The sequence below is a fragment of the Drosophila innubila genome, chromosome X, assembly GCF_004354385.1.
Source record: "Drosophila innubila isolate TH190305 chromosome X, UK_Dinn_1.0, whole genome shotgun sequence".
Classification (NCBI taxonomy): domain Eukaryota; kingdom Metazoa; phylum Arthropoda; class Insecta; order Diptera; family Drosophilidae; genus Drosophila; species Drosophila innubila.
In genome coordinates, this window is record NC_047626.1 from 37674802 (window position 1) to 37700134 (window position 25333).

The 25333-nt window shown below is 38.8% G+C and overlaps 1 protein-coding gene across 1 annotated transcript; it reads left to right on the forward strand.

Moving 5' to 3' along the window:
• The first annotated feature begins 17621 nt into the window (after positions 1–17621).
• On the forward strand, positions 17622–21175 carry LOC117794019 (histone H1, orphon-like). The gene is made up of 2 exons (XM_034634480.1): positions 17622–17925; positions 21052–21175. The coding sequence occupies exons 1-2, from the start codon at positions 17630–17632 to the stop codon at positions 21173–21175; spliced, it is 420 nt and encodes a 139-aa protein (XP_034490371.1). The 5' UTR covers positions 17622–17629.
• Positions 21176–25333: the final 4158 nt, after the last annotated feature.

Consider the following 25333-nt stretch of genomic DNA (forward strand, 5'->3'; position numbering starts at 1 on the left):
GTTAGCATTCACCAGCTGATCCGATGCGCTTCGAAGAAACCTGCGATCGATCCTTTCCTTGGTGAACTGTTCCCTCCGCAAGAAAACAATGTCCAGCAATCTTGCAAGCGACATCTTTTGAATTTCCTTTCTTCACTTAAGCACTTTACAAATGTAAGCAAACCAATTTGCCATTCACAATCACTAAGCAGCTGACATGATTTTCCAGAGATTTCTGTGGTACGCAAGTGAATCAATCAACCTTCGGACCGTGCAGACGTGGTTCTGTAAAGCGCTCAGAATTAATCAAAATTAAATAGTACCCAAGTGCGGTAAAAAAATCTAAAATTACGCCAAGAGCCCCCTAGTAAGATGCGCACGATCATGAATTTAGTTTTGAAAGTGTAATTAAACTAATATATAAACAATAAGCAAATCAAATAGAATTTGAATTGAGCAAGTGTTAACTTCGATGAGTCACTATGATACCCGTGCCCAACGTCAGCGCGAGCAAGTCGAGCAGCGACTCTCTTTGGCCAAAAATAACTCTTACTTTAGCTATATCTTTGACGCAACACCACAAACAACCGAAAAATCCAAGCAGAACCCCTTAGCCGTAGAAGATGTGAGAGCGCGTTCTTGCTCTTCGATTCGAAAAACTACTACTCCAAAAACCTGGAGCGAAGAGTATGCCTCTCCATTGCCGACCATTATTCACGAAATCAAGCTTCAATCAAAAGACGAGGAGCATTTCCGGAAAATCTCCAAGTATGAAGCTAAGAAAAACTTCTACACTTACCAACTAAAAAGCAGCAAGGGCCTACAGGTGATACTTAAAGGTATCAATCTACAAACTACAGCTCCTGCTGCATCGCCGGATCACTGTTGAGGAACCACAAAAACGGAATGGTCCAGTTCAATGCTCAAACTGCCAGGAATATGGGCATACCAGGACGTACTGCACTCTGCGTTCGTTATGTGTAGCTTGTGGAGACTCCCATGGCCTTGATTCCTGCCAACAACAAGAATGACCCTACTACAAAAAAGTGCGGTAACTGCGGTGAAAATTACACAGCTAACTACAGAGGCTGTCCAGTGCACAACGAACTAAAAAGCCGCAACCGACGAGTACCAACAGCGCGCCATCAGCACCTGCCAGGTGCAGTTACAGCATTCCAAACTACACCCGACGTCTTTTTCGGCAAAACAGCTAGGTCCTCATTTGGTCCCGCAAACACTATCAACGGCATATCTTTCGCTAATGCTTTAAAATCTGGCCTTCAAAAATCAACTCCTTGATGATTTTCACCCCACAACAAAGTATGATAGAGTTCATGTCGTTTATGAGATCAACTATAAAAAATCTCATGCAAAATCAAAACACCTTGACACAGATGCTTACATCTCAACAATCCAAATAATCAATGGCTCCTCTACGAATATCTCTGTGGAACGCTAACGCCAACTTACCCAATTCCTATACGACAATCACATTGATGTAATGCTGATTTCTGAGACGCACCTACTAACAAATATAACTTTCAAATATGCGGCTACATATTCTACGGTACAGATCATCCGGATGGAAAAGCACACGGCGGAACCGGTATTCTAATAAGAAACCGCATCAAACATGAATTCCACAAAATGCTTGCGGCAAACTATCTACAAGCCACATCTATAATTTTACAATCGGACATCCGCAATCTGACTATTGCCGCTGTATACTGTTCTCCCAGCTTTACAATCTCTAAAGATCAATTCATGCAATTCTACAATTCACTGCGACAGCGATTTATAGCAGCAGGAGACTACAATGCGAAACACCCGCACTGAGGCTCTCGCCTTGTGACCACAAAAGGAAGGCAGTTATACACCGCAATCATAAAACCAAGCAAAAAAACTCAACTATGTTTCCCCGGGTAGTCCAACATACTGTCTAACAGACCCTAACAAACAACCAGACTTAATAGATTTTGCTGTGACAAAAACATTCCACGCAATCTGATAAGCACTTTTAGATCTTTCATCCAACCACTCCCCCGTGTTATTAAATCTACTCCAATCCCCGGAATATGTGGCATATTCTAATAGACTTACAACACACAGAACCAACTGGCTCAAGTACAAGAAATACGTTAGCTCTAACCTCGATATTGCCCCGCAGTTCAACATCGAAGCGGACATCGACTGCTCTGCTGATTAACTAGAGTCTGTACTTGTTGCAGCAGCTAAAATCTCTACTCCACAACACGCGCATGTGCACACAATCAACGCAAAACTAATCTTCAAATAGAACAGCTTCTTCTGCAAAAGCGACGATCGCGACGTGAATGGCAGTCTCATCGGTCGCCATCTACAAAACAACGCTTTAAAGATGCTTCACGCAGACTCAGTAAAGCTCTAAAGCAAGACGAAGCAGATGCCCAACGCCGATACATAGAATAATTATCACCAACCAGTACCAAGCAGGAGGGCTCACCCTACGCTAAGTGCGCAGATCGTAACGATAACGCCTTTAAGAAACTCCTCAGGCTGCTGGGCCCATAGCGACAAAGACAGAGCTTACACTTGCTGCTCACCTACGTAATGTATTCCAACCAAATCCCGCAACAAATTCGTTTTTACTATCATCCTGTGCATCTCATAGTCCTGGCGAACCTGAACCAGCTGAATTTAGGCCAAATGAAATTGCAAAAGTCATAAAAGAACAGATGAAACCAAAGAAAGTCCCAGGCTGCGATCTAATAACTCAAAAAATGATCATTGAACTTCCAAACTGTGCCATTTCCCTCATCTGTAAACTTTTTTACGCGATTACAACACTCGGCTACTTCCCAAAAAAATGGAAGAAATCTGTCATTATAATGATTCCCAAACCTGGAAAGATTATACAATACCATCATCGTATAGACCAGCAGCCTACTACCGTGCTTGTCTAAGCTTTTTGAAAAATGCCTTTTGACGCGCATAATTCCTCATCTGAGAACTCACAACATAATCCCAACACATCAATTTGGCTTCCGAGAAAATCATGGAACTATCGAGCAAATTAACCGAATAACATCAGAAATACGTACAGCATACGAACATCGGGAAAACTGCAGTGCAATATTCCTCGACGTCTCCCAGGCCTTCGACCGAGTGTGGCTTGATGGTGTCATGCATAAAATCAAATCGACGCTCCCGGTGTACACTCATAAGCTTCTCGAGTCGTACCTCTACAATAGAGTCTTCGCGGTGAGATGCAACACTACTACATCTAATGATCATATTATAGAAGCTGGAGCTCCTCAGGGAAGTGTGTTGGGACCAACACTTTACGTAATATACACAGCGGACATCCCCATAAGCGAGCGGCTAACAATATCTACGTTTGCCGACGACACCGCAATCCTTAGTCGCTCCATTTAAGCAACAGCACGTCCAGCTGAACATTTTGTGGTAGTAGAGAAATGGCTAGCCGACTGGCGTATTAACCCGAATATTCCCAGCGTTACCGTATGGTAACAAGCAATAGGTAAAACTTAATTTATAGACAACATGTGAACATTAGACTAACTTTAATATGATATTCTAGGAGTAAATTGTTGTCACTTACTGATAAAAGTTGATTGAAACAATCTCTTGAAGCTAGCTAATCGAAAAATGCGCACTAAGTTGCTCACTATATTCTGCATATATTCTAAACGGCATTTGTCGCAAGTAAATTTAAATCGTTTCACTAATTTTAGTTCTGAACTGTATGCTATGCATTCATCATTAGAAAGGTAAAAGAGTGCTCTTTTTAATTTAAAAAAAAAAATTCTGTGAACTTACGTTACCATATGGTAACGCTGGGAAGTACTGGATACAGGTTTTTTCCATACATTCTAATCGCGTTTCGGTACTGTTTTGTTCATAAAATATGATTGTTCCTATGGCAGCTATATGATATTTGAACTATTTGAACCAAATTTAGTCAACCAAACCAACTTAAATGCGTATTCTGTGAGTTTGGTTGAGATATCTCAGAAAAAAAAGTTTTCCATACTAAAGGTGAATTTGACCCCGATTGTTCCTACGACAGTGCACTATATCTTATGATATAGTGCACCGATTCTAAAAAAATTTGGAATATATATCAAGGAAGAGCCCCTGTTGGTTAAAGCTGTGTTTATTAGACTTTTTGGCAAATATTCGTATTTTGTAGTATTAAAAAAACCAATACCCTATTATTCCCAGCGTTCCCATATGGTAACAGCCGAAAAAATGGTCCTGTCGATTATCCTGACAAGGGCGAATAAAAAGAATGTCATTTTCAGATTCAGCGACCTCAAATTTATCAGTCCTGAAAGTTTCATGAAGAAACTCGAAAAACAGTTGCTCAGGACGATTCGGGTTAAAATAAATCCCACAAAAAAAACTTCTACACGAGGTAAAAGTCTAGTGACGAAAGCAATTTCTAGCCCCAAAATTTCTGATATCCAATTTTGTGACGAACAAAATTCAGTTTAATCTAAAAATTTTAAATATAAAATATAAATTAATAAAAAAAAAAGCGAAAATTGGCATTGTGCACTGGGAGCAAAAAGGGTGAGCTTCTTTGTACATAAAAATTACTTTTTGCGCAGTGCCGAATGACAATTTTGGTTTGTTTTATATTAAATTATATTTTTATTTAACATTTTTAGATTAAACTGAAATTGTGCGTTTTACAACATATTAAAATTTAACAGAAATCGTTAGAGCCGTTTTCTCAAAAATCGCCAAAATGTAAGCTTAAAAACATAATATCACCTGTAAAATGTTACCTGAATACTTTAGAAAAAACTTACCCACTTACACCCCCGTATCTCATGACCCAGGTGAATTAGAAAAGGTTTTAGTATGCCATTTTGTAAGTTAGGACTAAACCTTTCGATCAGTATATAACTCGATCTGATCGGACAGTCGTCGCAAATTTTCCAACTTAGCTGTATATATAGTTTGTCGCCTTTCGCACCCTTCGTGCTGCTTTCGTCACTAACGCGAACTGCCGTCCGCAGTGATAAACAAAAGTGTAAACACATCACGTTAACTCTCAACATGCAAACATGTTCTCCGTTAACAATGACTAATACGCAACTTCCACAAGCCAAAGAAGTAACGTACCTTGGCGTTTATCTTGATAGGCGGCTCACCTGGCGTCGTCACCTTAAAGCAAAGAAAACGCATATTATACTGAAAGCCAATAACCTTTATTGGCTTTTGAACCCCCGATCTCCTCTCAGCTTGGACTACATGGTCCCTCTGTACAATTCTACCATAAAACCAGTGTGGACCTACGGCTCGCAGCTATGGGGAAACGCGTGCAATATCGATATCATTCAGCGAGCACAATCGACAATCTTGATGACTATCACTGGGACACCATGGAATGCTCGAAATGAGAACATTCAAAGAGACTTGAACGTTATATACGTCCAAGATGAGATAGCACGACAAAAAGCAAACTACAACATATCCCTGCACCCAAATCCTCTTGCTTGGCGATTAACTCGGGCTTGCAGTCGGACCCGCCCTTAACGAAACGACCTTTCAGCCCAGCAATAAACCCTTGGGGCACCGTAGATCATATTAAGTCAACATGACTATTAGTTAAGCTTTATATGTAGGATTTGATAAGCTTATTGTATGTCTCCCTTGGAGAAGATTCAATAAATAAAGGCAATTTAAATTTAAAAAAAAAAAAAAAAACAAGTGAATGACATAATACACCAGAGATTCTGTAGACATTTTGTATAATTAAAAATTATGAATTAAAACCTTTGTTATATTAAAATGTGTTTATACAGATAGTCATGAAATTGAATGACCTTTCCAAAACAGTAACACTTTTTATGCATTACAAGCTTTATATTAGTGAACTCGATCAAATCTCCGGCCAAAAAGATGGAGATTTAAAAATCAACTTGAACTGGGGTCTGTGTCACCTAAAATCTCCTAAAGTTGATTTTTGGTTGGTTTCGACTTCTGTGGCACCCCTGTGTAAGAGCTAGGGACTTCGAATTTGGTATGTAGGTTCCTGGATATCATACGCAGGTCAAGTTTGTTTCCAATTTTGGATGTCATGCTCCCTTCGCCCACAAATCGCACAAAAGGATTTACAGGCGCAATTTTTAAGGTAGCAATCCCTAACTGAACAAACAGGTCAGAAGTAAGCCTATTGAAAATGGAGAAGATAATTCGATATTAGTTTTAGTTCAATAATTACACCTGCATGGCAAATTGAACGTGCGAACGAGACAGCATACATACGTTTATATGCAAGGCGCGTTCAAAGTAAGCGCACAAAGGAAGTACCAACTAGAACGTATTTCTTTGGGTACTGATCTAAAAACCGAGCGATAAACAAAAATATTATCGATATACACATTAATGAAAATGTTGGTGAATAATTTATGTACATACAAATATACAATTAGATTAAAATACAATTGTGTTAATTAAATAATTATTACAAACTTCCATATGACGTCACATCTTTTAATAAAGTCAGACAGAAGCTGAGTGCTATGCATTGTGTTGAATGAGAGGACAATCTATCATTTTGCAGCACTACTTTTGCATCGTTGCCGAGCACTGAAAGCTACAAATTAATAATTTTAATAAATAATATTTCAGATTTCTCACACATATATTCAATAAGTATCTGCTTATTATCATTGTAATAAAAACACTTAACATTTTCCGCTTTAAAAATCTCATAAAAATAGACATTGTCTTATATTTCAAATTTTGCGCGCACTACAGCAGCCTTTGGAAGGCTCGAATTTGTTGCGTGAGAGAGAGAGAGATTGAGAGAGAAAAATGAGTGCTGCCAGAATGCAGGCTGAGCAAAGTTGTAGTTTGTAGATATCTTTACCAACAGAATATGCATCTGGGCTGGTATTATATATCCTGATCAAATTTGGCTAAAATCGGTCCACTATATCATATGGCTTTAATAGAGACGCTCAATCGAAAGTTAAGCTTGAGTATGATAAAGTTTTTTGTTTTTTTAAGACATCCTAACCAAACTGATGGAATATGCATTTAAGTTGGCTTTGTACATTCTGACCAAATTTGGTTTAATTCGGTTCCATATATCATATAGCTGCCATAGGAACAATTGCTCTAAAATTAACCTCAGTACAGAGTACCCTAGGCACAGGGTATCCTACTGTCGACTGCGCTCGACTGTAAACCGCCCACTTTTTTTTTCATTGTTGATAGACGAAAATAGGTTTGAAACTAACTTCCAATAGCCATGTTATTGTTAACGCAACGTAATGCCGATGCTTTGCACAATGTAGCGAGAAATGTGAATCAGATTTCAAACTGCGAATCTTACAATTTTTTCGCTGTTTTTTTATATAGAGTTTTTGATTACGCGGTCGTTTCGCTCCGAGTGTATCCAGGCCTTTTTAGTGAATTAACATGAAGAAACATATGAAACCAAAAAACTTCTGATATCTCTTAAAAAAAAAACCTCTTCACGAGGTAAAAGTCTAGTGACGAAAGTCTAGATGCCCCAAAATTTCTGATATTTAATTTTGTGATGAACAATAAAAAGTGTAATCTAAAAATTGTATAAATTTTATAATCATAAATAAAAATAAAAGTAGTTCGCCATTTGGAACATTGCACAGTGGGATTTTTGGCTGATCTAGCGTAACGAAATGAAATTTTTCGTTCTTTGAAATCTACCATATCAAAATGTTCAATTAGCATAAAAATGTTATCTTTACATTTTTCATCGATATTTTTGATCAGCTGTGAGCTTTCCAGGTCAACATATGTAAATGCAGCTGTGACAAAAAGCATTTCCCGCCTTTTTTATACCCTGAGCCCATTGAAAATGGGCAAAAAAGGGTATAATGTGTTTGGCAGAATGTATGTAACAGGCAGATGGAGGGGCAGACCCCATAAAGTATATATATTCTTGATCAGGATCAACAGCCGAGTCGATCAAGCCCTGTCCGTCTGTCTTTCCGTTTGTCCGTCTGTTTGAACGCGTCGATCTCAAATACTATAAGTGCTAGAGACTTCAAATTTGGAATGCAGGTTTGTAAATACCATACGCAGGTCAAGTTTGTTTCCAATTTTTGATGCCACGCCTCCTGAGCCCACAAATTGCACAAAATGATTTACAGGCGCAATTTTTGACATAGCACTCCCTAACTGAACAATCAGTTGAGAAGTATGCGTATTAAACGACCCTGAAAATTTCAAAGCGATTGACCCATAAATAGAGAAGTTATTTCGGAATTTACATTTAATTCAATAATTACATTTGCATGGCAAATCAAACGTGCGAGCGAGACAGCATGTATACGTTTGTATGCAAAGCGCGCACAAAGACAGTACGAATTAGTACCCATTTTATTTTTTGGGTACCAAATAAGAATTAAGCGATAAGCAAAAATATTATCGATATCATGTAATGAAAATGTTAATGTATAATTTATGTTTATACAAATATACAATTTGATTAAAATATAATTGTGTTAATATATAAATATGTATTTTTGCATGGCAAAAATCAGAATAAACCTGATAGCTATGCATGAAATTGCATGAGAGAAAAAGCGATCATTTTGCAGAACTACTTTTGCATCTTTGCCGAGCACTTTTTATTTAGCTTTTTTTTTTTCGATTTTTATGACTTCCTTATGGAGAAGCATGACCTTTAGTATGCAATTTTCCACTATCACTGCGGACGGTAGTTCACTCTAGTGACAAAAACAGCACGAAAGCACTAAAAGTTGATTTTTGAATGAGCGTCTCCATGGTAGCTGTAAGATATAGTAGGCCGATTTGAACCAAATTTGGTCAGGATGTATAATACCAGATGCATATTCTATCAGTCTGGTTCTTATATCTCAACAAACAAAAAACTTTTCCATACTAAAACTTAATTTTCGATGTATCGTTGGCAGCAATATGACGAAGTGGTCCGATACAAAAATAAAAACAAACTTGATCGGCTATGATATCCAGGAACTTACATACCAAGTTTGAAGTGTTTAGCTCTTATGGTCTCTGAGATCGACGCGTTCAAACAGACGAACAGACAGACGGACATGGCTCAATCGACTCGGCTGTTGATCCTGATTAAAAATATATATACTTTGGGGGATCTTCCACGCCCCCTTCTGCCTGTTACATACATTCTGCCAAAACACATTGTACCCTTTTTTGCCAATTTTCAATGGGAACAGGGTGTAAAAAAACTTTTAAAACAATCATAATTTTCTAAAATCAAAAATTATAGCTCTATGCCTACAGGCTTAAATCTAAGACTGAGTAAAACTGTTGATCATTTCAGCAATCATGTTTAGTGGAAGAACAATGAAACTTAGGTAAAAATCGTCTATTAAAGTTTTCTAATAAGCCGAATAATTCGGAATGGAGTTTGAGCACCGACTCTGAATAAATATTTTTACATAAAAAATTGTCAAATTTTGAGAAACAAGAAAAAAAAAATTTTTTTTTACTTAAAAAAAAAAATTAAATTAAAAATTTTTTTTTTGGCCTTTTGGGACAATATGCACACATCTGATGCACCATCTCTCAAGCTGCTCTAGCTCATTGATCAGAAGTTTGCTGATCAAACAGAGAACATTGCAGCTACCGTTCGCCAGTCTGAGGAACGCATTTTGAATGAACTTCAAGAAAAAGTTGGTGTGCTGACTAAAGAGCTGCAGAAACTCACTCAGCGCATACAGCAACTGGAAGGCAAAGTAGGGGAAATGCAGCTGCTGAAGGAGCGGGTGAAGCATATGGAGGACCAGGCAAATATATATGGATCTGGGTCAACGTGTTGTTGAAATCGAAGCACGAGCTGCAGCACAAGGAATTGCCTGTGATCTGCGCGTAAATGGGGTTCCATGTCAACAGGATGAAAACTTAAAAGCTATGTATAACTCACTATGCTCATCATTAAATCTTACTCCACCGCCGAAAACTAAAGACATTTTCCGAATCAGGGTAAAAATGTCAAACACTGCCGTCGATCCCACAATTATTATTAAATTAGAGCACGTCCGTGACAAGGCCACACTGCTGCGTGCAGTCGGTGCATACCTCAGAAAATTTAAGCAGCCACAAAATCTTCAATTAGTGGAAACAAACTCAACCGCAGCTTTTTACATTAATGAGCAGCTATCCAAAGAGAGTTACACAATATTCAAAGAGCCATGCGACTTAAAAAGCTTAAGCGACTCTCTTTGGTATTTACAAGACGGGGGTCGTGCATGTCACTCAGCCAGTTGGAGCGGACGTAATATGTGTGGAGAGGTTGCACAAACTTTCTGAACTGCAGTTAAATGACTTCGTCTCTCTTAACTCGTCTGCTGAGCACGTATTTTTTTTTTTTTATTTATTTATGCACGACTAAAAGCAGTCGGCAAAAAAAAATTACCAATTATAAAAATTAAGTTAAAGATTAAAAATAAAAATACAATTAAAAATAAATTATGAACTGTAACGAAAAAAAAAAAAAATTTTAGTTAGATCTGGGGTAAGCAAAAATTATAAATGATCCAACATTTGTTGCTAGGATTGGGGAAAACCCAGAAAAACCCAATCAGATCAATTAAGATTAGTATTGTTAATAACAATAGTATGAATGTTAGATTAGTATAAAGTAGCATAACAAGTTATTAGTATTAGTAAGGTCAGGGATTTAACGATAGGTATTGGAAAATTGCGGATTTTAGGGAAGGGAGAGGTCGAGAGAGTTCTGAAGAGAACACGTGAAAGAGGCTATTATAGTTGGCGCATAAAGCACGAAACGAATCGTGTGAAGCGTAATCAGTTGTGCATGTAGATAAAAATAAAGGCTTGTAATTCCTAGTAGACCTGCGGGGGACCGAAAAGGTGAGGCGGCTCAGAAGGGAACTACAATCAATCTCGCCAATAATCAATTTGTGAAGAAAAACAACACCAAGAGTTTTCCTACAATTAATTAAAGACGGAAGATTGAGAAGACGAAGCCTATGGGAGTACGGTGGTAAACGAAGGTTGGGATCCCAGTTAAAACCACGTAAGGCGAAAAGCAAAAATTGCTTTTGAACTGATTCAATTCGATTCTAGTTTATTTGATACTGTGGGCTCCATATGCATGAACAGTATTCCAGGATGGGACGAACTAAAGAAACGTAAAGGAGTTTACTGGTGAAAGGATCATTAAATTCTTTCGACCAACGTTCAATAAAACCAAGTACTCCTTTGGCGTCATTGACTATAGTGGAGATGTGTAAATTGAAGCATAATTTGCAATCAAATAAAACTCCAAGATCCTTTACAGTTTTTATACGTTGCAAAGGGGTATTGTCAATCGTATAAGAACCTAAATAGGGCCTAGAACGACTAAATGTCATGAACATACACTTTGAACAATTGAGATACAACTTATTGGCCGAGCACCATAGTTGCATAGCGTTCAAATCGTCTTGCAGACGATTATGAAGAAGGGGATCAGTGTATGAAAAGATAAGCTTTACATCATCTGCATACATTAAAATATATGAATGGGACAGAATAGTGGGTAGATCGTTAATGAACAGAGTGAAAAATAAAGGCCCCAAGTGACTACCTTGAGGTACACCAGAAGTAACGTGAACCGAACTCGAAATGGTTGACCTAAGAAGGACTTTTTGGGTCCTACCTTTTAAGTAGGTGGAAACCCAACGTACAAAGGCGGGAGGGAAACCTATGCAATTAAGTTTGTAAAGTAAGAGGTCATGGTTCACAGAGTCAAAGGCTTTACTGAAGTCAGTGTATATGACATCAGTTTGTTTTTTCTCTGAAAATGCTTCATTCACCAAGGAGGTAAATTCAAGCAAGTTAGTCGTAGTGGACCGACCCTTAATAAAGCCATGTTGTGCAGGGGAAATGATCGATTTACAGAGATGCTGAAAAGAAGAAACAAGGATTTTTTCAAATAATTTAGACTTACCAATGCCTTTTGTGGAGAGGAATGATATAAGATTCTTTCCAAAGATGTGGAAAGATTGAAGATTCAAGGGATAGATTAAAAAGCTTATGCAACGGAGCAGCTAAAGAAGAACAACATTCCTTAAGGAGACAACTAGGAATGTTGTCTGGCCCAGGAATGAAAGAAGATTTTAAAGAGCTAATAGAAGAGATTATAGTGTTAAAAGAAATAGAGGGAGCAAACATAGTGTTTGATTGAAAAATAGAATAAGGATAAGATGAGTTGGAAGTGGAGATTGGAGAATAGGTGGATTGAAAAAAGTTAGCAAATAGTTCAGCGGCTGCAGAGTCGTTGCTGGCATTATCTATCCCATAAAAAAAAGAGGAAGGTAAACTGGGGGATTTACGCTTCAAGTTAACAAATTTGTAAAATTGTTTAGGGTCACGGGAAAACTGTCTTTTGCAACGAATTAAATAATTCTCGTAGCATAGCGAGTTTAAATTGGCGAAGTCCGACTTGGCTACTGTGTACTTAGACCAGTCAAGACTCGAACCAGACTTCTTATATTTTTTAAAATATTTAGATTTAATATTTTTTAAATAAGAAAGTCTAGGTGTAAACCAAGGAGGCTTTATAGAACCAGACGGTGGAACATAATTTGGAATGCACACATCTAAGAGTGCATTTAGGGTCTCATAGAAAGAACTAAGGGCAATATCAATGTCAGTAGCTTTCTCTAAAAAGCAATGAATAATTTCCCTTGCGAAAACAACGACGAGGTAATTGCTGACATAATAGAGGTGGACTAAAAGGTTTTGAGATTGAGATAGAAATCTCTATAGTAGGGTGATGTAAATCTTCAGGGATACTTAATGGGGATACCCTAGAGACGGCAGTATTTGCGAAATCATTAATAAAAACCAGATCAAGAATTCGATCATTGCGATTTCTTATTGAATTCATTTGAAACAATGAGAGATCTAGCAAGTTATCTAAAAAATTATCTTGATTTAAGGGAACAAGATAATTTGTGCTACTGAATGACCAAGAAATTTTAGGCAAATTAAAATCCCCCAGCACAATAAATAAGTCGTTGTCTTTGACTTGAAGGTTAATTTCTTCGATACAGGTGAAATGTTGCAAGTAAACTGCAGGAGAAGCTTTTGGAGGGATATAAGAGCAGGTGATTAAAATTGATCGAGTTGAAAAAGTTACTTTGACAGCAACAATTTCAATATCAGTAGTCACATAAAAAGTAATGCCTTCTGACTGAAGTGCCGATTTAGTGGCAATAAGTACGCCACCACTTCGAGTCGGTCGATCATTTCTATATAAAAGATATTTATTTGACATAACTTCAGAATCAGATACTGTAGGATTTTACCAAGTTTCTGACAAAGCAATTATATCAGAATCAAAGGACATACTACTCAAATATAGATTTTTAAGCTTAGTAAGGAGGCCTCTAACATTTTGATAATGAATACAGGCAAAATCGGGCCGCAGGTCTAGTTTTTTGAAGCCGTACTAGCGGGCTCCTGTACGTTGGAACTGCCGGCTGTAAGCGATACAGGCAAGGATTCACTACGCCTTTTGGGCTTAAACTCATGAACAATCATATGAGGTGGCCAAAATTTTGGATCACAAATGACAGCAAATGAGTCGTGGGGGACACTTATTTTAAAAGATGCTATTTCACGGGCCGTAGCAAAATTAAATTTAGTGATCGAAACCTTAGCAGAGACTTTGCTAGAAATGTATGCCTCCACATTTTCACAAGTAGTGTCCGAGGATAGCCTAGACACAAATACTTGCTTACGAGGAGCAACAACATTAAAAATATTGACCTCAGATGAAGGGGCAACTACGTTATCAGTTCTATTGCTAGGCGCTGCAGTACGAGGAGGTCTACCCTTCCGACCAGATCCAGCCCGCACCGAAGACACGATGACTTGGGCTGATTCAGTTGACTGAGTAATATAATCACCTGTAGAAGGTGTAGGAGAATTGAATAGGTTATTAATACCCGGAGAGGCCGATAAAGACAAAGTTGGCGAAGCGTCTTGATATTGACGAGATGCCAATGGAGTCACGGGAGGCTGAGTAACCGGTATATTAGGGGGAACTGATAAAAATTGAGAATCAGGTGGTGAGCTAAAATTATATTGGCTAAGCAACTCCAGACTAGAGTCAAAATCACTGGAAAGAAGCTTAGCCATTTTATTAAGTTTTGAGAATTGGTTTCTCACAGAACTATACATTCTTGAGAAATCAATTTGTATGTCTATGCATACTGGACAAGACCATTTCACTGCACCACATTCCTTTTTAGAAACGGCAATGATCTTATCACATTCTCGACCTGTAGGACCAGCACACTTTGCATGCATAATATTCTCACACAACCAACAATAAATAAATCTCGGTTGCTCAGAATCATCAGCACACTTGATATTGCAGTTTTTCTTGCAGCACGACATATTTCCAACAGGGGTTAAACAAATACTCAATAGGCAGAATAGGTAGAAATAAAATAGAGCAGGAGGCACTCAAATGAAGCTCTAAGAAGCAAAACACAAAAACAATTTGCTTGTGAGAGCACGCTGCTAAACAAAACGAAAATGCAACAGCGAACACACGCACAAACAAATGTATTAAGATGTGCGAAGAGCCGAAACTGAGATAAGGAGATGTAAACACAAACAAAATCAATCGATGTGCTTACAATAACAACAAACTTGTGTGAGCGAGGTGTAAAGCAAAAGCCAAAATACACAAACAAACACACGCACAAGAATGTAATTATTTAAGGGAAACTAAAAAACTAAGTTTAGCAAAAATGAAATGCTATTTATTAGGACCACAATGCACAAATGATTACAACTTACACAGCAAGTCGATAGCTTGTTCACTTATGCACAATTATAGATTAAAAAATTTACAAACGGTGTGCTATAATTCACAGAAACAGATAAAACTTCACGAGCAAAATAAAACACGTCTAATTCGCTCAAACAAAGAACTCTCTCTTTATTCAAATTAAGAGAAGAAACCAACGAACAAGATCTCTTTCGTCAATAGTAGTTTGTTTGACTATAATTACTTTTATATAATATGATTGTATTTTCTTTAAGTAAATTAATAATTGTTAGTTTAGTCTAGTATTTAATAATTGGTTTAGAATTGTGCCTCTGTTATATATTTATACAATACAACAACCATAACATAGACAGATCCACAGCGAATAGTGCAACTGTTATAAAAATCCTCTCAAAACAAAGAAACACATATGTCATTTAAATGCTCAAGGCTTGTGCAACAAGATTGAAGAGTTTAGGTACTTGTTTGTAACGTCTAATGTAGATATTGTTCATGTGTCTGAAACGTGGTTTATGTCTCAATTGAGTGATGTTTTGATTGCATGTGATGGGTATGGTCCTTACAGATCTGATCGGGAGAGTCGTGGTGGGGGAGAAGCAATTTATATAAATTAGAAACTCAAATCAAAGATGGTATGCAAACAACCTTCAGAAAGTGAAATGGAGTATATTTTTCTCGAGGTATCTGAAAGATTTGTACCGATTAAAACTAAAATAATAAAAGCTAGAAACAAGCCATGGTTTAACCAAAGTATAGCCGTAAAAATAAGGAAAGGGATGTTGCCTACAGAAGATGGCGAAGGTATAAGAGTTCTGAATGCCCATCGGGTGAACTTCATCAAGTTTTGTCCAGTTTTTTTTGCTGCTCAGGTTCACTTCTAAATGTTTCTCGAACATGTGCTCGGCAGTCATTTCGTCTCTTGGTTGTACCTGTAGCGGAAGATAACCTGATAGTATTTCTGAGTCTCTGTGACTAAGGATATGGCTGCTACCAATACCCTCTCGTGCCATCCTTAACAGATTCGCTCTTTGTTGTAGTCCAATGAATACATGGAGTTGCGTGAGCTCCATTAGAGCTTCTATTGCCGTAGCACTATGGCGTATTTTAGGAAATAAGGTGGCAAAAATCTGTAACTTTTGAACCCGGCGAGATATCGGTCTAAAATTTGAAATATATATTCTTAACATTTCAAAGAATATTTGGCCAAAAAAAAAAGAAGGCGTAGCATGGGAAAGGGCGTAAATGTACGAAAAACTCAAAATTTTTTGTTTTTCAACATTTAAAATGCGATAACAAATTTTTAAAATATTTAAAAAATAAAACTATTATTTTTTATTGCTTGTTTTTATTTGTAGAAAATTATAAAATTGTTTAAAAAAATCTTTCTTTAAAGGCATTAGTTATGCTATTGCTTAAATTGCCTTCTACTTCCTCTAGATCCAATGGTGATCGATGTATGCCCGTCCTTTTATTGTATAGATTTAGTTGCAGGGTCTTTTTATACTTTTCCTTGTTTGTTTTCTTGGGATTGCTGGCTGGTACCCTTACTAATAGGAGTGATGTCTAGGACTTCTTCCCTGATTCTGGTTACGAATGTCGGTGTATTACCGGCATTTCCAATTTTTAGGTTATATCTAGATATAAAGTCGAGAAGGTGCTCACCTCTTGTGTTGGTGTTAGTGTTACCCCATACTTCATGAAGCGAGTTGGCGTCACACCCGATGATTAGAGGGAGCTTCTCTCGGGGGCAGTGCTCTACTAGCTTGACGACTTCCGGTGGTGGGCAGGCTCCCACTCCGGCGAAGTACGCTGATGCCACTACAGTGGTGCGGGCATGCCCGATCCTCTGCACGGCCAAATGTACGCAGTCCCTGTTTAGGAATTCTGAAACAACGCATGTTCTAGGTACTGGATCCCTCTGATCCCAGATTACCTTCGAGTCCGCTGTGTACAGGCCTCTGATGCCATTGTTGTGCTATGGCTCCTGTTCTAGGGCTAGCCCAAGGTGTTGTTGGGTGAACATCCTGGCTAGGACGGCAGAAGCCGCCTTCGCGCGATGAATTTCCAGCTGGATTAGCTTAGTGCTGAGTACCTGAGTCATCTCATTATAACAGCGGCTCCATTTCACATGACGAGGGGGATCGCGAACTTCCCTCGTCATCTCGTTTCGTCAGGGTGACGTCCGCTCCTTCCGGCTCGTTCGAAAGTTCCTGGGTCGACATGGCCATTTGGTCCTCCAACACATGCGCCGCAGCGGGGTCTAGCGTCAGCTCCGCCAGGTCCTCATCCTCGTCTAGATCCTTCAACGGGTAGATTGGATCTGCCAGCTGAACACTAAATCTGCTGACAGGCACAGGCGATACTTCCGTATCCACCGGAGGGGGGTTGTCGCTGGCGGATATGGTCTGCACGCTTGGGGAGGGCACTGCCTTTTTATCAGCTTTCTCGACCAACTTCTTCAAACCTCTTACGGGTATTGTTCTGTAGCGGAAGAACAGCTGGTAGTCTCTGGACATAATGTCGTCTTTGGCCATTTCATTGATGCCAAGCACCAAAAGGGCTCCTCCTCCTTCATTCTTCCTTGATAGTATCCTCAATGAGTCGGTCTCGATCTTGTTCTGGTTTCTCAGCATAATCAACAAGTATTCGGTTGACCAATCTGCACTTCTCGGGCAGTAGATGGTATGTTGTGGGGTGACGAGAAATCATCCCCCATTCTACAATCAAGGGGTACGCCCTTCAATGAGTATAGCCTCGACGCTACAATCATGAGCCAGTCTGCCGAATTTTTATCAGTGCAATCAATCATTTCTTTTTCTCGTAGAAATGACACCTAAAGAGCCAACCGAGAAATCCGCGAAGCCTGGCGATAAGAAGCCAGAGCAGAAGAAGGCAGCCGCCGCGGCGCCCGCTGCTGCCAAGAAGGAGGCATCAGCTGCAGCTAAGCCTGCCGCTACTGCACCCAAGAAGGCTGCTGCGCCCGCTGCCAAGAAGCCCGCTGCCGCTGCTGGTGCTGCCAAGAAGTCCGCGGCTGCTGCTGCTAACAAGCCCGACGTGAAGAAGACCGTGACGAAGCCAAAGGCCAAGACCGTCACCAAAACATATCATTACCTAAATAAAATATTGCAACCTAAATAAAATAACGTAAAAAAAAATAAATAATTTTTATTACCATATTTTTAACTCTTAATATGCAATTTTAATATTTTTATTTTATATATTTTTATATATATTCTACCTATTATTTATTAATCTGTATTGGGATTACAGCGGGGTAAAAAAAACAGCATGCACACCTGAAAAAAGATTCTTCAAAACCATATAAAAAGAAAAAACGAAAACTAAATTAATGAAATAAAATAAAAACCAAATAACAGAAAAAATAAATAAATAGACATAAAGGACTAGAAAAAAAGGATTAGCTTTGAACCATGTTAAATAATGTTAAGACATGATCACTACAAACTAGCATTATTCAATAATGCATAATTTCAAGTTAATATGTCCCGTAGGCCAATCGAAATCTATATCCCGTTGAGAATTTATTATTGAATTAAAAACTTTTTTATAATGTTTTGGTAAATCTTTTTGTTGTTCTGATCACCTGGAGCTCTAAGTAAATGTAACGAAGATTTGGTTAAGGGGATTTTCAGAAGTTATAAGGCGCAGAAAATCCAATGGTTGAGTAAGTACAGAGCGCATGGGGCCAATTATCACCAAGGACCCCACATCAACAAAGGATACCGATAACCTGAGAGAAGCTTCACTCCTGTTAATTTTAGTAAAACAGCGATATTACCCGGTTAGTCCTGCCTAGTAGAAGCTTCTATTTACCGAAATAGATCGCATGTTAGACATAGGTGTGATAGAGCCATCCACAAGTGCGTGAAACTATCCCATGCGCTTATGCATACCCTTTGTTTGCGTTATCTCATCGCAAAGGGAAAATGCATATAGATTCCCCGATATAAAACTTGTCGATCAATTTATCTATATTCTCACAGAGCATGCTTCAGGTGATGAAGAACAAGAGAAGAATTCCTGGAATCTTTGGGTTCCTGAACGTCTTAGAGCTGACGTTTTCACATGATAGTGTTGTTTCTTCGCATGGAGGAATACAGAAAACTATTGAAAAGCTTCGTCGTCATTTATATTGGTTCATCGACCGAGGTCCGTATGTTTATTCGAAACTGCCAAACTTGCAAGGAGACGAAAGCCCCAAACTGTACTCTTGGACCACCCATGGGAGCGCAGAGTCCAACTTGTAGACCATTTCAAAGTCTTAACATAGATTTTCTTGGTCCATATCCGCGGAATAAAGGCAGTCACATTGGTCTGCTCATCATTGTAGACCACTTGAGCAAATGTAATTCGTTGCATTGTTGAAATTTACATCTGCCAAGATTCAGGAGTTCTTGTTGACTCAAGTGTTTCATTGTTTCGGAGTTCCAGAAACCTAGTTAGCGATAATGGTACACAATTCAAGGCAAATGACTTTAATGCGTCTTAAAGCCTCTGCACACTGAGCACATCTACGGGGAACGCATGGAAATGATGCTAGATGTGAAACACCAATTCACAATGCCAACATCTACCATCAATTTTACTCCTGACATCATTAGGAGTAGACACGTGAAAAATTTTTATTGAACTTTTTATTGTGAAAAATTAAAATGTTGCTCGCTATTACGGAGCATAACAACAAAATGATTAGCAATTTAATGCTCTCGCACTAGAGGTCCAAGCAATCTCATCCATCTCTGCAGACCACTTCACCCTCTTAGCAATCGATTTATTTCCAGCTTTTGATTAAAATAAACGGATTATTACAAATAAAATGCATTTCATTTTTTTACTTACATGACGCGTCCATTTCTTGTTTTTGCCGTTCATTTAAGTTGACATTGCTTACATATTCGTAGCGAATGTCAGATTTCTAGTGTTGCCTTCGATAACTATCGGCTTGAAACCGATTGGAAACGAATGAAACACGAACATCAAAGGGGAGATGGCGGAACGAATGGGAAATTTCGGCACGGGTAAAACTATGGGACCATCACGAGAATTGATGGTAGATGCTAGATGTTGCTCAGTGTGAATTGGGTATTAACCGAATTAGGAATAAAGCATGTCTATACCTCATTATATTCTCCCTAGAGTAATGCTGCTGAACGGGTTAATCGTTCGTTGCTACCTGAGGTAAGATCATATATTTCTAAAGATCGGACAGAATGGGATACCAGAATTTCTTGTGCTTTGCGTTCGGCTTAACATCAGTCACTGAGATGTTCCCCGTATAGAGCGCTCTTCGGACTAGATATGATCACGCATGGTTCTGACTATCGTTGATTGAAAAACTTGATCTTGTTAGAAGAACCTGTTGTAGCTCTCGATAGATCTGACAATTTGGCTTTACTGCGAAAAGATTTACAATCAAATATTCGCAAAGCTTTGACAGCAATGTTCAGGAGTATAATCTGCGCTCAAAGCCCGTATCCTTTAAAGAAGGACAAAAAGTTTTCCTTCGTAATTTTTCTCTTGGCAAATAAACGCAACGCAAACTTCAATGCAAAATTAGTCAAACAATTTCTAAAATGTCGAGCTAAAAAGAAATATGGAAAATGCTTTTATGTCTTGGAGGACTTTGCTGGTAGAGAAATTGGTACTTTCCATGCTAAGGACATTCGTCCCTAATTCCCTCTAATCATCGGCCTGACGTTTGTCGAATTTTTAGGACTTTGTAATGGTCGCAGAATAACATAAATTCATTAACTGACATCATTTGATATTGCTGCTCTGATTGAGATAAAATGATCGCATGAAATTCAAATGCATATCTGTACACTTTCAAATTCATATTTGACGTTAACGCAACATTCAAATTTGAAAGTTTCGTTAAGTTCTTTCTGTGTTGCCAGACGATCAAAATGGAGCTTTAAATATCATCTCTTGCACTCAGAATTGATCTATTGTGAGCTTTAGCTGCATAAAGCTTCGAGCCTGGTATGCTGCATCCTATAGTTGCACTCCAGGGCATTTCTGACAGCTACTGTCAAAAAACGAGCTTCTAAGCTCGGAAGACAGCCCTCGCGAAGACCATAATTCTTTTCCGTTTGATAAAGTGCAGCAAGCAAACGCATTTTTGTGTACAGTCTGCTGCCATTTTGTATTGCCTTGTGGCCACAAGTGGTCATCTGATTGTATCCGCTGTTCCTGTGTCACAAGCGCTCATTTTGGCTTGCACACAGGCTGCTATTAAATCTGACCGTGGACAAAGAGCCCATCAACTTGGCGAAAGTGCCCAACGATTCCCTAGACGACCTACAGTGCGCACAGGAGCACAAGCGTCTCCGCAAGGAGACATCGACTTAGCCAGCAGAGCCCCAGTGCTCTCCGTCTGCGGAGTCTTAACGTCTTTAAGTCTTTTTCTTAAACGTCTTTAAGTCCTTTTCTTCCCCTGGGCTCCTTGACTGTACTGCAGTAGGGCGGAAGCAGCTGAACAACAACAACAAACAGTGTTCAATAGTGAAAATTGTATTATAGTGATGATGTAAAAGAAAAATTGTAATATTTGTGGTTTGCCAAAAGGCCATTGAATTTCTTTTCTCCCGTGCTGGTGATACCCTGTAATCGAGAAACGAAAGTGTAATAGGCTGAGTACAAGCTAGTGATGGTCATCTTAACAGTGGAATCCTCTTGTTCAAGTGATAACTTTATTCGATTTTAGATATCGTAAGAACTGTTTAGCGATTCATCGATGATAACGCATAAATGGCGTGGCGTCACTTTTGGACGTACACTTGAATTGAACGATTGTGTTCAGCGTTTAATTAATGAGCTGTCGGCCTTCTACAGAAAGTGTACAGAAAAAAAAATAGAAAAGGTGCAAAAACAAAAAAAAAAAAAAAAATAAGAAAAAAAAGAAGAAAGAAAAGATACAAAGATATCTAAAAATAAGTTTGTAAAGTAAAATAATAATTTGTTTAATTAATTTTGTCATTCAACACATAATCATACACACACAGTGACATTCACACACACAATCATACACACACACAATCACATAAAATTTAAACAGAGATTGGAGATTGGCCATATTGCAGCTAGATGTCAGTCACCAGCCGATAGATGTGGCACCTAGGAGATTTTGCACCTAGGAGAGGCGGAAAACATTTGTAGTGCGGCAATTGCTCTGGTGATGCAGTGGCTCCGGTCAGTAGGGCTGGAACTAGCCACCCATAAGACAGAGGCCGTGCTCGTCAGCAGCAGAAAGAGGGTGGAGACGGCTCGCATCAGAATTGGAGACAGCATTGTGACATCGAAAAGAGCCATCCGGTATCTCGGAGTTGTAATTGACACTCGCTTAAGCTTCCTGGAACACCTAGCATCCGGGCAGAAAAATCAGCACACTCGAGTCGCGCACTGACCAGAATTATGCTCAATACCAGCGACCCAAACAGGAGAGGCGGATGTTGTTAACGAGCATCGTCCGCTCCATCACGTTGTATGCTGCTCCGATTTCGGCAGACGCTATGAAGGTGAAGAGCTTTGCCAGAGGAATAAAAGCAACATACCGGCTCTGTGCATTGCGTGTATGCAGTTCATTTAGAGCTATATCAGACTATGCGGCCCTGGTCATTTCTGGCATGGTACCGATTGACTTGCTGGCCGCCGAGGAAAAATCCGTAGATGCAGCCGTAATAGCCGGACAGACGAGAAGCAGTTCACGCCTGGAGGCAAGGGATGTAAAGCTTGACAACCTGGCAGGCTCGATGGGACGCATCGTCCAAGCGCCGCTGGACGCACCGCCTCATACCCAACATCAGGCGATGGACCAAGCGGAGACACGGAATGGTCAAATTTTATCTGACGCAGCTTTTGAGTGGACATGGGTGCTTCAGACAGTATCCAACAGGTTTGGCCACGAGGCATCTGCCTGCTGCACCTGGTGTGACGACGAAGTCAACGAAGACGCCGCGCATGTCACCTTCTATTGTGGGCGTTTCAGCGGAATGAATTAATAAATAATAATTTAATTTAATTTAAAGAAATTTAAAATGACAGTCTTTTCTTATATTTTGCTGATAGCAGATGTTCATACTCCATAATTTTATTTTTATGGCATACGTGAAATTACATACAGTTTTATTTCACATACATAAGAAACAAATAAATAAATACCAAAAACGTACATATATGCAAAACGAGTCAATTAAGTTAACCAATATAAAAAAAGATAAGTATTAAGATTCATCTGCGATGCCATAAAAAAAAAGATTAAATAGTTGAACATGTACTTGAATAAAATCCGCTGAAATAAAAACATATTACCTAAAAAAAAAAAACAAAAAAAAACCTCTTTACGAGGTAAAAGTATAGTAACGAAAGCATATTTTATCCCCAAATTTCTGATATCCAATTTTTTGAAGAGCAAATAAAGTCCAATATAAAAATATTAAATAATAATATAAATTAAAAAAAAAAAAAAAAACACGAAAATTAGCGTTTTGCGCAGTGCACAAAAAGAATGTACTACCACGAACATAAAAATTACTTTTTGCACAGTGTTATTTATTTATTTTAAATTTTTTTATTAAGCTTTATTTGTTTATCACAAAATTGAATATCAGAAATTTTAGGGCTTTTACATCGTTTAGAGGTTATTTTTGTGTGATATCAGAAATTCTTGCAATTGCTTTTCTTTTGACATTGTATCTTTATCATTAATGCAGCCAAATAGTAAAATACGTAAATATATTTGTTGAATTTCTTTTACATTTTCTTAAATTAGTTTCTTTAATAATAAAGTGAAAAATAACACATAAATTTAATATGCGCTGCAGAAAGTCACAACAATTGTTATGGTCAGCGATGAGCTATCGATAGGCAACCAGCTGTTGCTAGCGCCACCTATGGCATGTGGCGAAAACTAGCCAATCAGCGTCGAACAAAACATAAAAGCTTTATGCCTTATAATAGGAGGAATAATGATGAATCTAGGAGAAGTAGGAATCGGGGACTTGACAGACGTTTATGAGGTTAGGGATATAGCAGGAAAGGTTAGTCTGTCGCGTGGTGGCTGCTGCAGGGCAGAATTTTCTTGAGCGCGGAATTTAAAGTATATGTGCGTTAATTAATATCAAAAATTATTCGTGACAAACATCGATACACGCAATACACATAAGCCGCAGCAGCCACACTGTGATTTACCCGGTCAACAAAATACCACACAGCCGAAACACCGACACAACACGCAAGCGGCGCACCAACACCAAACGTCACTGACAGAAACACACACACAGACAAAACACAAGACGTCGGGAGCGCAGTGGGTCCGTCCCTGAGGCCCATCTTGGCGCATATGCCCTTATGAGCGTCAAGTGCCCGCGTCCTACTGATACGTCCCATAGTTCTTTGTTTGAGCGAACTAGACGTGTTTTATTTTGCTCGTAAAGTTTTATCTGTTTCTGTGAATTATAGCACACCGTTTGTAAATTTTTTAATCTATAATTGTGCATAAGTGAACAAGCTATCGACTTGCTGTGTAGGTTGTAATCATTTGTGCATTGTGGTCCTAATATATAGCATTTTATTTTTGCTAAACTTAGTTTTGCAGTTTCCCTTAAAAATTTACATTCTTGTGCGTGTGTTTGTTTGTGTATTTCGGGTTTTGCTTTACACCTCGCTCACACAAGTTTGTTGTTATTGTAAGCACAGCGATTGATTTTGCTTGTGTTTACATCTCCTTATCTCAGTTTCGGCTCTTCGCACATCTTAATACATTTGTTTGTGCGTGTGTTCGCTGTGGCATTTCGTTTTTGTTTAGCAGCGAGCTCTCACAAGCAAATTGTTGTTGTGTTTTGCTCTCTTGTTTAGAGCTTCATTTGAGGGCCTCCCGCTCTATTTAAGTGCGCAATATCTACCTATTCTGCCTATTGAGTATTTGTTTAACCCCTGTTGGAAATATGTCGTGATGCAAGAAAAACTGCAATATCAAGTGTGCTGATGATTCTGAGCAACCGAGATTTATTTATTGTTGGTTGTGTGAGAATATCATGCATGCAAAGTGTGCTGGTCTTACAGGTCGAGAATGTGATAAGATCATTGCCGTCTCTAAAAAGGAATGTGGTTCAGTGAATGCAGTATGCATCGACATACAAATTGATTTCTCAAGAATGTATAGTTCTGTGAGAAACCAATTCTCAAAACTTAATAAAATGGCTAAGCTTCTTTCCAGTGATTTTGACTCTAGTCTGGAGTTGCTTAGCCAATATAATTTAGGCTAACCACCTGATTCTCGATTTTTATCAGTTACTCAGCCTCCCGTGACTCCATTGGCATCTCGTCAATATCAAGACGCTTCGCCAACTTTGTCTTTATCGGCCTCTCCGGGTATTAATAACCTATTCAATTCTCCTACACCTTCTACAGGTGATTCTATCACTCAGACAACTGATTCAGCCCAAGTCATCGTGTCTTCGGTGCGGGCTGGATCTGGTCGGAAGGGTAGACCTCCTCGTACTGCAGCGC

Bases quoted from the DNA above. Each gene is read 5' to 3' on its own strand.
- LOC117794019 (XM_034634480.1), top strand. From the start codon at position 17,630: ATGACACCTAAAGAGCCAACCGAGAAATCCGCGAAGCCTGGCGATAAG. The intron at 17,926-21,051 runs ATTGCAACCTAA...GCTTGCACACAG, and splicing joins TATCATTACCTAAATAAAAT to GCTGCTATTAAATCTGACCG.